We start from the raw sequence: 12,294 nt of genomic DNA on the forward strand, positions 1-12,294 counted from the left end.
TACACGTGGATATTCGGCACTGCAACCTGGTCCACATAATCACTGATGAATTCCTCATTGTGTAAATTAGGCACTATTTTACAAACTGATCTCCTTAGGCAACAGACTTTAATCTGAGGATTTATTTTTACTCTAAAGCTAAGGTTTTCTACCAAATGAGAGTGTTAATGGGTGAGTGGTTCCTTGACATAAAGCACTATATATGTTGAGACCATTTATCATTTTAATAAAAAAAAGTATTTGATTGTTAGAGAAAAGATGCTGATTAAAATTAAGTAAAATGTAGTATTTAGGGATTACAATGGCATGAGAAAGCTTTATTTCTTTTTTTTGTTTTTACATTTGACCTTTATTTAATGTGCTTCAAATTTGATAGATTGTTTAATGTTAAAAGCTAGAAAACATTATTGCATTTTCATGAGTTTTCCAACATGCGCACCTTCACCAGTGACCCATAAACACAGGCACGTGAAGCATATCTGGTGCATCGTCCATGCTGTTCTGGCCTCTTTCCCACAATTCATCCTGACCTAAATCGTTGTATGTGAAGCGGCGACCCCAAATCCCCATGCATCTGACCCCTGCGTCTGGGTTATGGCCCACAGCTTGAAACCCAAACTTCATCTCTGCGCCTGGGTCAGCGTGACATCAAAGGCTGGACGCCCCTTTAGCTCTGTAACTGGAGAGGTTTTCTGGCCAGCCCCGCAGACCGACATGCTATAGGCTACACTGTGGGAACACATACGCAACATCATATAAGCTATAGCTGTGATTTATGTTGCCTTTTTCTTCAGCACCTGGCCGGTCATAAAATAAGTCAAACTGCAGCCAGGTGTGCACGAACTTTAACCTGTCCCATATTAAAAACACAAGCTTTCTAGCCAGGGGACCACATCACAGCGCTCTACAGCCTCATACGTCTTGTCCGTGTTACATCCCAAAGCCATACGGCGAGCTTTTGAACACGCTTCAGTAAGGTTTTAACATGAAGGGCCTTAATGAGTGTGTACAGGTCAAGGTTAACTGCTGATGCGGAGTAAGATTACGGGCATAAAGAGGGGGGGAAACCGGCATCTGATGAACTTTAGGTTATCACTGCCAGTCATGTCTTATCATAATAACACATCTGTCCATTAGTACCATAAAGCATCTGGAGAAGGGACATAGAGGTGGTCTGCAGGAAAAAGAAGGAAATGCTCCTTTATTGCAAAAGAGCTGTGATTTTTTCATTGTCACTGCATTATTATTCCAGATCTTTAGAAATGTTTATGAATAAAACTTTTTTTTAAGCTTTGAGGAAATGTTTCTATTAAATGATGTTTGCATTGCGGCAAGTCGCTTACCATATTTTCTGGACTATAAGTCGCACTTTTTTTCATAGTTTGGCTGGGGGTGCGACTTATTCTGAGGAGCGACTTATCTATCAAAACATATAAATTCACATGTTTGTTATTTTCACACTAACAGCAACTGGAGGGCGCTCTAGGCTTGTGTACCTGTATCTGCTACTCTGAACCCAAATGTTCCCACTAAGAAAATCATATTCTGCAGATTACAAGCTGCAAGTAGTAAAACATGCAGCCGACAACAGTAATCGAGCAGCAGAAAGAAGGTCTTGAGTGAGCAAGAACTTGTAAGGGACTGGCGAAAAGTGGAGCCTACTCTTACTGCAATGAAGAAAACAAAAAAAGCTAATCACGGGCTAGAGGAAGGAGTTTGTAAGTGGGTGCTTGAAGAACATGCTGCCGGGAGAGGTTTGTCAACGGTGCACCAGGGTGGCTGGTGCGACTTATACTCTGGAGCAACTTATACATGTTTTTTTCTTCTTCATTATGAATTTTTTGGCTGATCCGACTCATACTCCAGAGCGACACATATATATGTTTTTTCTTCTTTCTTATGCATTTTTTGGCTGGTACGACTCATACTCCGGAGCGATTTATAGTCCGGAAAATACAGTAGTTGCGATAATAGTGAAAAATGGCTGTAGTTCAATAGATAACTTCTGCGATCAGTGCTCTTGCCGCTCAGCAAGAAGGTTCCATGTTTGATTCCCGGGCCTTTTTGTGGGGTTTGTGTGCTCTCCCAGTGTGTGTGGATGTTTCTTCAAGGTGCTCCAATTCCTTCTACCACCTCTCTTCACTGTAAAAGAGACTCTGAACCATATACATTTGTCTACACGGCTTTGAGAAGGTGAAGAGATCCATTCCCTTAACTTCACCATCTCATCTAATCCTTATTTCCACAATCATTACAACCTAATAGCCATTTCTAAGAGGATCATAACATAAAGGGCGTCTCCTATTTAAGAATTTAAGCATCTCTGAAATGTTTGATGATCTGGCCCACACAGTTTCTCGCGGTTTGGGGTTTCCGCCATAGATTTTTACAAAGCTTTTAGTAGAAGGAGAGAGAGTGTGCCAAAATGCAAAGAGGCCCTATTGGAGAGAGAGAAAAGCCCATATCATTACCAGAGCCCACAAATAGTAATCACTGCCAGCTTTTGCAGTGTTCTACAGTCCGCTACCTGCCCCGCAATAACAGCAGAAAGTGCACTGACTGGCAGCCGCTTCTATAAAATTATATACGTTGCAGATGTTAGCAGACGCCAAAGCATTTCATCCTGAGAATAAAAGCCAATCTGATATACAGTGGGCATAAAAAAACAGAGACAAACAGACAGCACAGGGCAGAATATCAAAGGCAACATGGCTTTTCAACAAACATACACTGACATTATATACAACATAGAATGTGTTTTTTGTTTTTTTTTGTTTTTACAGGACTTTGTTCTCATGCAGGATAGAGATGAAGCTCAAGCTCAAGTCAAGACATTTCTTGTTTGTTCTTTGATTGTTGACCTATTGTTGACCAATTTTACTATTCTTTTTTCCACTCATACAGTCATCTGGCAGATTTGCATGCCCTTCCTATTGCAACAAATGACATTGCTGTGACTGTTGTGGGCAAAGGAGGTGCTGGGGATGCAACAGCAGGACAGGTAGGGCATGGACCGGCGACCTTGCAATTCAAAAGGGAAAAAAAATGCTGGCACAAAGTCTCTCTCAAACTTATTTAAGTACAACCTCATAAAACACTTCACTTTTCTAGGGCAGCAAGACTAGACCAAGATCAAATTCGTGGGAATAAAAACCGGTCTTGTCTAACTGTGCAATTGAAGTGATGGTATGCAAATAATGACACAAAGCAATAGAGCCGAGTGAGTTTCGATGTTGAGTTACGAAATGTGTTAATGTTTTGACAAGTCCAGATGTCGAGGCTTGTTCGGTTTAATTAATGCAAGCGCATACAATCTATTACAGGCCATTCTACTCAATATAATAACTTTCTTTTGGATGTAATTCTTTACATAAAAGCCAGCTGGCCCAAAGAGGAGGAAACCTAGAGGAAGATAGTGTGACAAAAACATACTATTCACCCTCCACCAAATGAAAATTATCTTCCAAAAACCCTGATCCTGTCCCTGCAATCGCTACCACATGCTCTTCTCAGAATCCAGCCTCTGCCACGCATTTCTGTCCTAGAGTGTTACCTTGAGACAGGCCTCCATACATCAATTGAAAACTGCAATTAACCTTTGAACATATGCAAGCACTTTCCATTGACATTTTAACATGAACTTGGTCAAAAAGCACGGCTGAATGCTTTATTTTGCAGACCCAAACACAGATGTGCCACAGTGCCAGAGGTCTGGGAGAGCTTTGCTCAAATTTAGTAACAGTTGCTTTACTGGTAATCTGCTCTGTATGGTAAATCATATTAAGCTAAAAGCATATTCGATTTAGAGCAGAGACAGCATGGGGCAGCTAACAAACAAAAGGATTACAATCATTTAGCACCTCTTAAGGCAACAATCTCCAGACTAATAGCACCTTGAAAGGGGCGTATCCACATTCACAGCAGGGAGTTTCACATTACTGCCGATTTAGCTACCAAAAAGTAACACTTAAGTTACCTGGGAAATGTGATTTATGATGTGTTGGGGTAAGAGCCTTGCCCATCTTCTATCTGAAGGTGGGTGAGAAAATGTACTGGAAAAACTTTGTTCATGTTGCCAAAAAATGTTAATGTTTTTTCCTTGTTTGACCTTTTTTTGTTATGTAACATAAGAAGAGGTGAAATCTCCATGGTAACTACGTTGTTTTTCAGTAAGGGGGTAATCTAATTCATTACTTTTCCAGCCGTTACAGCACTGTTAACGTTACTGGACATAAAATGCGGGTTAAGGCGAAAGTATTGATTTTTCACGCAGTGATCAAAGTGGAGATTTTTATCTAGTTTCCTCCCATTACATCTTAACATTGTAACGTTCCCAACACTGGACATCATGCAACCATACTGTACATAAGGACCATGAGCGAGTCCCAGTTCTGTCCTTGGAATGTATCTTCCTATGTCACTTATGTTTGTAGAGCATTTTCTTTATAAAGTTGGTGTAAAACTATGAATGATATTTACCACTGTCATATTAGAAACATGCAATCATAAACACTTGAAGATGATCAATTGTAGACTTCCTCATTTCAGAAATTTCACCAAAACTATTAAATCCCTCAACAGTAAGTCTGTGTGTTGTCCGAGATAAGATCTGTCTGCATCTAAACTGTATCCGGTCAAGCGTGACTCCCACCTCTCTTTGCTGAGCGCCATGCGTGGGGGATCTAAGTTGGGATTCTCCATGGACTCCATTTGTGGGCAGCGCAGGAAGTAGTAGAGGGTGTGGAGGGCGTCCGGCGACCAGGACACGGGCTGCTGCGGCCGGGCATGACGGGACGGACTCTGGCCTGCGCGGACGGAGCTCAGCCTCTGCATGTGGTGCATCGCTCGGGACACCAAGTCGCCTAAAGAAAAAAGAGAGATCAGTGATGACCCATTACTAAAGTCATGGTTATACAGTTTATCACAGAAAAACATATGTATCTCGCAATTCAGAGGCTATTAACAGAGCAAAACCTCAAGCGACTTTGAATACAATTTCACCTTAAAGGCTCTGTACCAGATTTTTTTTTCTTATGGCGTAATGAAATGTTAATGTCTTTTCTATTTCCCATTTACAGCTGCATCGTAATCAGTACTCAGAGCAGATGGCTGTATCCATATTCTCTATAAAAGTAAATGAACTGAGAGTACAACCGCTTCCGTGTGCTCCTTAATCGCTGTGTTTTGCGCCTGAGGAGGTCGGTTTCAGTCAAGGCAACTATGTGATTAGGGCTCTGAAAATATCCAGTATTTTGTTTAGACTAGCCGCTTTGAGGGTTTACAGCTATATTTACACACTATAGGAGTCTTTATCAGCAAGTCATGTGAATAATAATAATAACAAAACAGTCAGACATCGTGACCATGAGCAGGATGATATTACATACAGATACAATGAAAAGACAAGAGAGAAAAACTGGCATAGTGAGATGGAAAGGGGGTAGAAGTCTTTAAACCTCTTAACCCCCGCCTTAATTGGGCAGATTCTCTCCAGTTTAGCCAAATAAAAGCTTCTGGGAAAAAAAGGGCCAAAATAGCGACAAAAACTAGATTGAAATGCAACAAAAAATCCACAAAAGAGCAACAAAAAAGTGCCACAAAATTTGATGGAAGTGAAGAGGAAAAAGAAACAAAAAAGCCACAGAAGAGCAACAAAAATGTGACAAAAGCGAGATGAAAACACAGACGAAAACACACCAAAAAAACAACAAAAGAGCATCAAGAAAGTGCCATTAATGAGATGAAAAGTAGGATTAAAACGAAGATGAAAACATGACAAAAAGCCACAAAAGAGTGACAAATCTCCCGTCTAGATCAGTTTTGCGGGTCTTAGCTTTCAAATGAGGCACTGGTCTATAGGCTGTAAGAAGCTTTTAGATTTGGGTAAAGCACATTTGTTAAGGCAGGGGTTAAGAGGTTAAGAAGTTAAGCTATTCAACTCTTCGACTAACTACTTCAACTACCTCCTGATACTTCAACAGCTGGATCCCAGGAGCTCAGATTAACTCTTCCAAAAGAAACGTAAGTTGTAGTTAAAGCACAGATTTTCCCACAGTATTGTACTCAAGCCAATTACTTAAGTAGGAGTATCTGGTTGCTCCCGACTTCTGGCCGAAAGTGGGATCGTGTAACAAATGCTAATTAAACCTGATTACCTCTAGCCCTGGGTTAATTTCTAACCAGATTATGGCAGCAGGAAGGCCGAGCCTGAGTGGACAGTGCTACATACGTCTTTACTAAGGGGCTTGAGGTACTCCGAGGGGGCATCATCGCAGTAGCCGTCCCCAAACAGTCCCCACTTAAAGCTGAAGGGCCTCTTTTGTGCTTAACTACCAGCAGCAGCCGTCCCTCCAGGAGGTCTCCCAGGAATTCTTGCCCAAGATGGAGAGCCTCTGCCTGGCTTTTCCATGCTGTATTGCGCCTGGAGGCTACACTGGACTGGGGCGGTTCAGTAACTAGATGGATTACTTCTTTCTTAGATTAGGACATTTATTGGAATTCTTGTGAGGGCCAGGAGGCTTCAGGCCATGGCATACTTATGTTTTGATGGATAAGGAAAGAGGGCTAAAATTAGATTAATTTAAGATTTCTATCTTAATACAGAAGCTCTTGGACAAGCTGGTTTTATGCTCATATAATGTCTGGAGAAAAGACCACGTCAGACATCCTGGGATAAACTATTTGGTTGCCCTATATTCACAGCAATTTCCCAGTCTTCTCCATCATGCTAATCAATGCAGCATCCAGCCAAACCCAGTCTGGACACGCGACAGGCTGGAGCGGCTCAGCACTGATACTCCTGTGTGTCTGCTCCGTCTTTCGAGTCCAGATCCGAGCGTCAAAAAAATCCTGCATGTTTTTGTTGTGTGTGTCAAGTTTGGAGGCAGGAATGAGCGAGGAAAGCGTGCCAGGACGGCCCGGCGAGATGCGGCACAAAGGGAGCTCTGACTTGGTGGAAGAAAGTGTGTCTGTCATGCCCCTCGCTAACGACACCGAGCGATCAACGTGGCCTTGTGCTGCGGGAACAAACAGCGGAGTGTTAGGACGTTTAGAGAGGGGAAACCTGGCCCCCGCTACGGCCAACACTAATCTCCCCTCCTTCCCTCCCTCAATTAGAGCGACCTACCTGCCCCAAAAGACTGACTGCTCACCTCTGTGCCCCAAGCCCACCGCACACTCCCCCGCATCCTAAACTGTGCCCGACCACTGCGTCCTTCAGACTAATCCCCTCCTTCCCGTTTTCTTCCCACTCGTTTCCACGTTTCAAACTTGCACTGGACTTCAACTCTATACACAGGTCGTTCAAATAAGCTTTGACCAAATAAACTGTGGAGTAGAGGGAAAGTAAAAAGGCTATTGAACAGCTTTACCCCACAAAAAAGTGATGATTAAAAAAAAAAAAAAAACAACACAAGGAAAAAGATCAGTTTCGATCAATTTTGTAGCTTTCATGAGGTGAGACACTGGCTGATAAGCTGTAAATTTTGGTAAAGCCAAACTGGAGATAAAGCGCCTGTTTAATACTAGGGGTAAGAATATCCGTTGTAAAATATTGATGTTTATTGTCCACTGTTAAGTCACAAAATACCAAATAATCCCATTACCGCTCTTATCTCTTAAACTTAGAGCCCACTAAAACACTTAAACTGCATGGTGATGATCATTTACCTTTATATTACATTTCACACTGCCTTAAGCCTTCTCTTTCAATGGCCATAGAGGACTGATAAACCACCGTAAGTGGGAAAACAACATCTCCGGGGAGATAATAAAGAGCCATACAGTACAGTGTATAAAATGACATAATGGAGTCTGAGTCTTTTATCATATTAAGTGGGTTAGAAGGAAAAACGACAAAGGACCTCATTGTTCTCTGATCCAATGCACCCCGCTCATGTCCGCTCAGACAAACAAGCTGTTATCTAAATGCACTAGGTACGGGCTGTAACTGTATACATTATCACTTCATTCTCCAGAGGTGCCAGAGTAAATAAGCTGTTTCAAGTGGTGTTTATAGAAAAGCGTAAATTGGATGTTACTGAAGTTGTGGACAAAGCACTGAAAAAGCTTATTATCTCCTCAATATAAATTAGAATTGGCCCACAGAGGGAAATCATCAATCTGGCATTCTTGGATAGAGGATGGCACATAGTAGCGCAGCTGTTTCACGTCAGTTGTCGGTATGGCGTTTGCTAATGTGCTTCAATCTGCTAGCACTCACTGAGTTCGGAGATGCTGCCCACACACGTAGCCAGGAGGGACTGCTCCAGGGTCCGGAGCTCCAGCTGGGCATAGGCATCCTCCCTGCTGTCCACAGACGTCTGCTGGTTCTCCGTGTATGGGCTGAAGTGCGCGGGGAGGGACAGCACACCTAAACAAGAAACAAAACCACAAAAGCGTTGATGAGTAATGGGATCCATTAGCGGGCGAAAGCTAGACTCCTCGCTCGTTAATCCGGGCGACTTCTTACGGCGGGTTAAGAACAATCGCTGCTGTGTTTACATAGTGTAACTGTAATCCCCGAACATGTAACTCCAACTGTTAAAAGGCAAATAAACACAGAGAAATCCTAAACGTGTCTCAAAGCATTTGGGAAAATAAATGGTGAGTGTATATTAGCTAACACAAACATACGGATACTGCTTTTGATGAATTGGTGAAAAAAAATAAACTTAACTAAAGATGTAGGTGAAAAGTTTCCATAGAAACCATTTAATGTTAAGTATGAAAATGTTTCAATGGATGGAATGGCCTCAGAAAAATCCATTCATATGGTGCACCATATGAATGGATTTACATGGAGAGGTTGACAGATACAGTAAAGAAACACGGGTATCTACAGACATTCATGTGGCCAAGTGGTGGCACTTTGCTATTGTTGTAAGTTAAAATGAGTTTGTTATTAACCCTCAATAAACTGGTTCAACCCCTCAGTGTGGGGTGACCAATCACATTACAGGAGTGATTGTTCAACATACATGATTTCAAACAAATATGATCTTTTTTGGGTGGGTTGAATGAAGCTGAAAGGACAAAGTTCTAGTTTTTGGGATACACAAAGCTGGGCTGGACACTGTGAACATGGACTTCTTGGAGCACACTCTGGGACATGTGTGGTATTTCCTCTAGAGTCGTCTCTATGGAGGACCTGTCCCTGCTATCTCTGCCACTGACTGGAAACATTAGGAAGATAGATTCAAATTCACTTTGTCGACAAGAAAAACAACCAAATTTATAGCAAAACTCATACACTGCAAAATCTTTGGTTGTGAAATGTGATTCCTACTTTTAGCTGTATCTTCCAAAACAGACTGGCCACCGACTGTGTGCCTCTGTAAACACAGGTAGAGCCACAGGGGGAACTTCCAGCCAAGCCAGCGGAAACAAGCAGCAGTGGAAAAAAGTTAATAGGTGCTGGTTTGTGATTTATTTACAAATTCTAAGGGAAAGTCTCCCTCTCTCTCTCTCTCTCTCTCTCTCTCTCTCTCATCGCTTTTACAAAAGAGAGGGGAAGGGCAGCCATTCCCAAAATGGCATTCCCATGTGCCTCTGGGAATGTTCTACTGGAATCTGGGAGGGATGGAGATTTTACAAATTGCTTTCACTCTGATGTCTCTATTAAACTGACAGATGGCTACGCACAGGAGGACAGGATAATTTGAATGCTCTGGCTGCACGATTAATTACAATCAGAATGGAATTTAATTGACACAAGTAAAAATTCACAGAAGCTGCCGTTACCTCGGAAAGATCCAGTGCTCTGAAGTTTAGCACTTTATGTTCTTAATGGACTCATCACAATAGCACAATTTGTTACACGTTTACTGAAACTTGTTGAATACAGAGCTATTTACCTTGCTGCCTTTTCGAGTGTAACAAGGTTCATCAACACTTGGCTCGCTTTTCTGTGTGCGTCATTGACGGCAGGCGCTGATTTTCAAGTTGACACCATTGTGCTTGTAATAATGTGTTAGTGAATGTATGCAGAGGTGATGCGCGTGCAAATGAAAGCAATCTAAAACGTCATCACATTGATGCAGAAACAGATATGGGGGAAAAACGTTGATACTGTTGATACTGTTGATGCGATACTGTTTATGATACTCACACAAGAAAGGTGCAGTGATAGGACAATAAGAAAGCATTACTATTTAGAATTGGATTTTAATTTGGGTTTTGCAAGTTTTGTATATGCCATTTTCAACATAGAACCAAAGACAGGTGTCAAGAATACAGAATGCCTGCTGAGATAGGAAAGGCAATGGCAAAATAAAATAAATTTGCTTCTTCTGAGGGTTCACACATCACTGTTATTTGTTGAAACCAACTAACGGAGAGTGACCGTTTGGACGAGAGCTGTAAGAAAAGTAGATGGTAGTGCAGCCAATAGTGGTTAAGGCTGCTGCACATGAGAGAATACTGTTATTTCCTCAGTATTGTGGGTTTGTGTCTCTGTTCCAACAATTGTCTGAATGTGTCTCCACACTCTACACCCCCTTTCACCTTGAATTGTGGGTCTATAGGTCAAAAACTACCCAACTACTCATACAAACAATCTTTATTTGACTGACAACACACTCCTATCCAGAACAAACCCCTCAACATGTAATACTCCAAATACTAAGTGCCCTGAAACTTTCAATTAATTCAGAGGTTTTCTGCAGCGTTCCCACAGTCCCACCCCGTTCACCGCTGAGCCCATAGCCTGCGTCATTTTGGCCTGATCTAAGCCCCCGCCACCACCACTAATATCAAGGGTACAGTCAGCTGGAGCGTAGAGGGAAATTCTGCAATAAGAGGGGAGCGTCCCGGGCCATGAGCGGAGAGGACAACAGTTATGAAGTGCTGGCGGGAGAGACGGAGTTCGGCTGAGGAGGGCGAGGCACTGAAAGACTATATCGCGGTACAAGGGATTCATTCTTTTGTGGCTATAACGGTTCCATTTCTGAGGTTGACCATGCAGATGTCATGTGGGGATCCCGACTACAAATCACAGCTGAAAACTCACCGCAAAGACCTCTTCCCGTTCAGACTGTATCGCTCAAAACCCCAAACCAGAACATGTATCGGTGATGTTGGAATACTGACAGGATGAAACCAATCCAAGTTTTATTATTCAGTAATATGAAGTTAATGGCTGGCCAAAGAACAATAGAAAGCCTAGCCATTTATCATTGCAGCTAATTTGCTATACATGCATTTCCATTTTTTTTGTTTATAGTGGCATTAATAAGTAATCGTAATCACTGCTCAAGAAGAAAATGTGGCACAGGCATAGCAGCTCTGTCTGTCGAGCTACAGCGGGATTTACTAAAGATCTGTTTCACCCCTCAGACTAAATGAACACATCAAAGAGGAAACAGAAAACCTTTCTATGATTTTTACAGTTTGTCATGTCAACAGAGTCTCAGTCTGAGTCAGTGTTTAAGCTGCTCAAGACGCTAGCATGCTACCGGTTTGCAACTGTCAACCATTGACAGTTGGCTTCAATATGATAAACACATGTGTGGCTCACATCTATGAACATTGAGGAAATACTACAGTAACAACTCAGTTCTGACCTCACCTCTGTCACATGTTGTATTCAAGGCTAGATGTTTGTGGTTCAGGGCTTTCTCTTTGAGAGGTCAGAGCTGAGCTGTTGAAGCTAAATGCTAACCGGTAGCATGCTAACGTCTTGAGCAGCTTAAGAGCTGACTCACTGGTTTTTCACATAAAAGTGTGGTCCCCGGTTGCCGCGTTTTTACTGTTTTTACTGTTTCTTCTTGAGCAATGGTTACGAGTAAATAAAAATACCACTAAATCAATTGTCTTTCATTTATATCCTGAGTAGAGATACTTCGGTACTCAAAATGTTGCATGACTGAAAGGCAGGTATAGGCCAAAGGTTTCAAATTGCAGCATAGCTACTTTGTTGAATGTAACATGAGATTTATATATAAAAAAACGAAATGCTGTATGTATCGGGTAAACAGATAGAAATAAATAAAACCCTGATTTCGTATCACACTAACTTGGCAAGAATAGAAGTGTGGCGGAAGTAATTTGGGGGCTGAAATGGTGATGAGTGAGGTGAAGCTGTCTAAACATTAAACACAAACAGGGACATTACTGTTCAACAGGTGCAAGGCAAGTGATTTAAGGGGTCAGGTGCAGGATTACTCAAACATGCATGAATGAAACAACATACAAGTATGAGCTATGTTTCTCATGAGGGGAAAAATGTGGTCAAAAGAAGTAAGGTTTGCTTTATATGTGTTATTTCACATTATGTCAACATGCATAATGCTAGTG

At 41.9% G+C, this 12,294-nt stretch overlaps 1 protein-coding gene across 1 annotated transcript in view; it reads right to left on the reverse strand.

Moving 5' to 3' along the window:
• abtb2b (ankyrin repeat and BTB (POZ) domain containing 2b) overlaps positions 1-12,294 on the reverse strand; it is a 48,298-nt gene that overhangs the window by 8,736 nt on the left and 27,268 nt on the right. The window contains exons 2-3 of the mRNA XM_079567172.1: positions 8,222-8,371; positions 4,652-4,862 (exon numbers count right to left, since the gene is read on the reverse strand). Coding sequence (XP_079423298.1) covers positions 4,652-4,862; positions 8,222-8,371 — 361 coding nt within the window. The remainder of the gene's footprint in view (positions 1-4,651; positions 4,863-8,221; positions 8,372-12,294) is intronic.

The sequence above is a fragment of the Gobius niger genome (genome assembly GCF_951799975.1).
Source record: "Gobius niger genome assembly, chromosome: 12".
NCBI classification, from domain to species: Eukaryota; Metazoa; Chordata; class Actinopteri; order Gobiiformes; family Gobiidae; genus Gobius; species Gobius niger.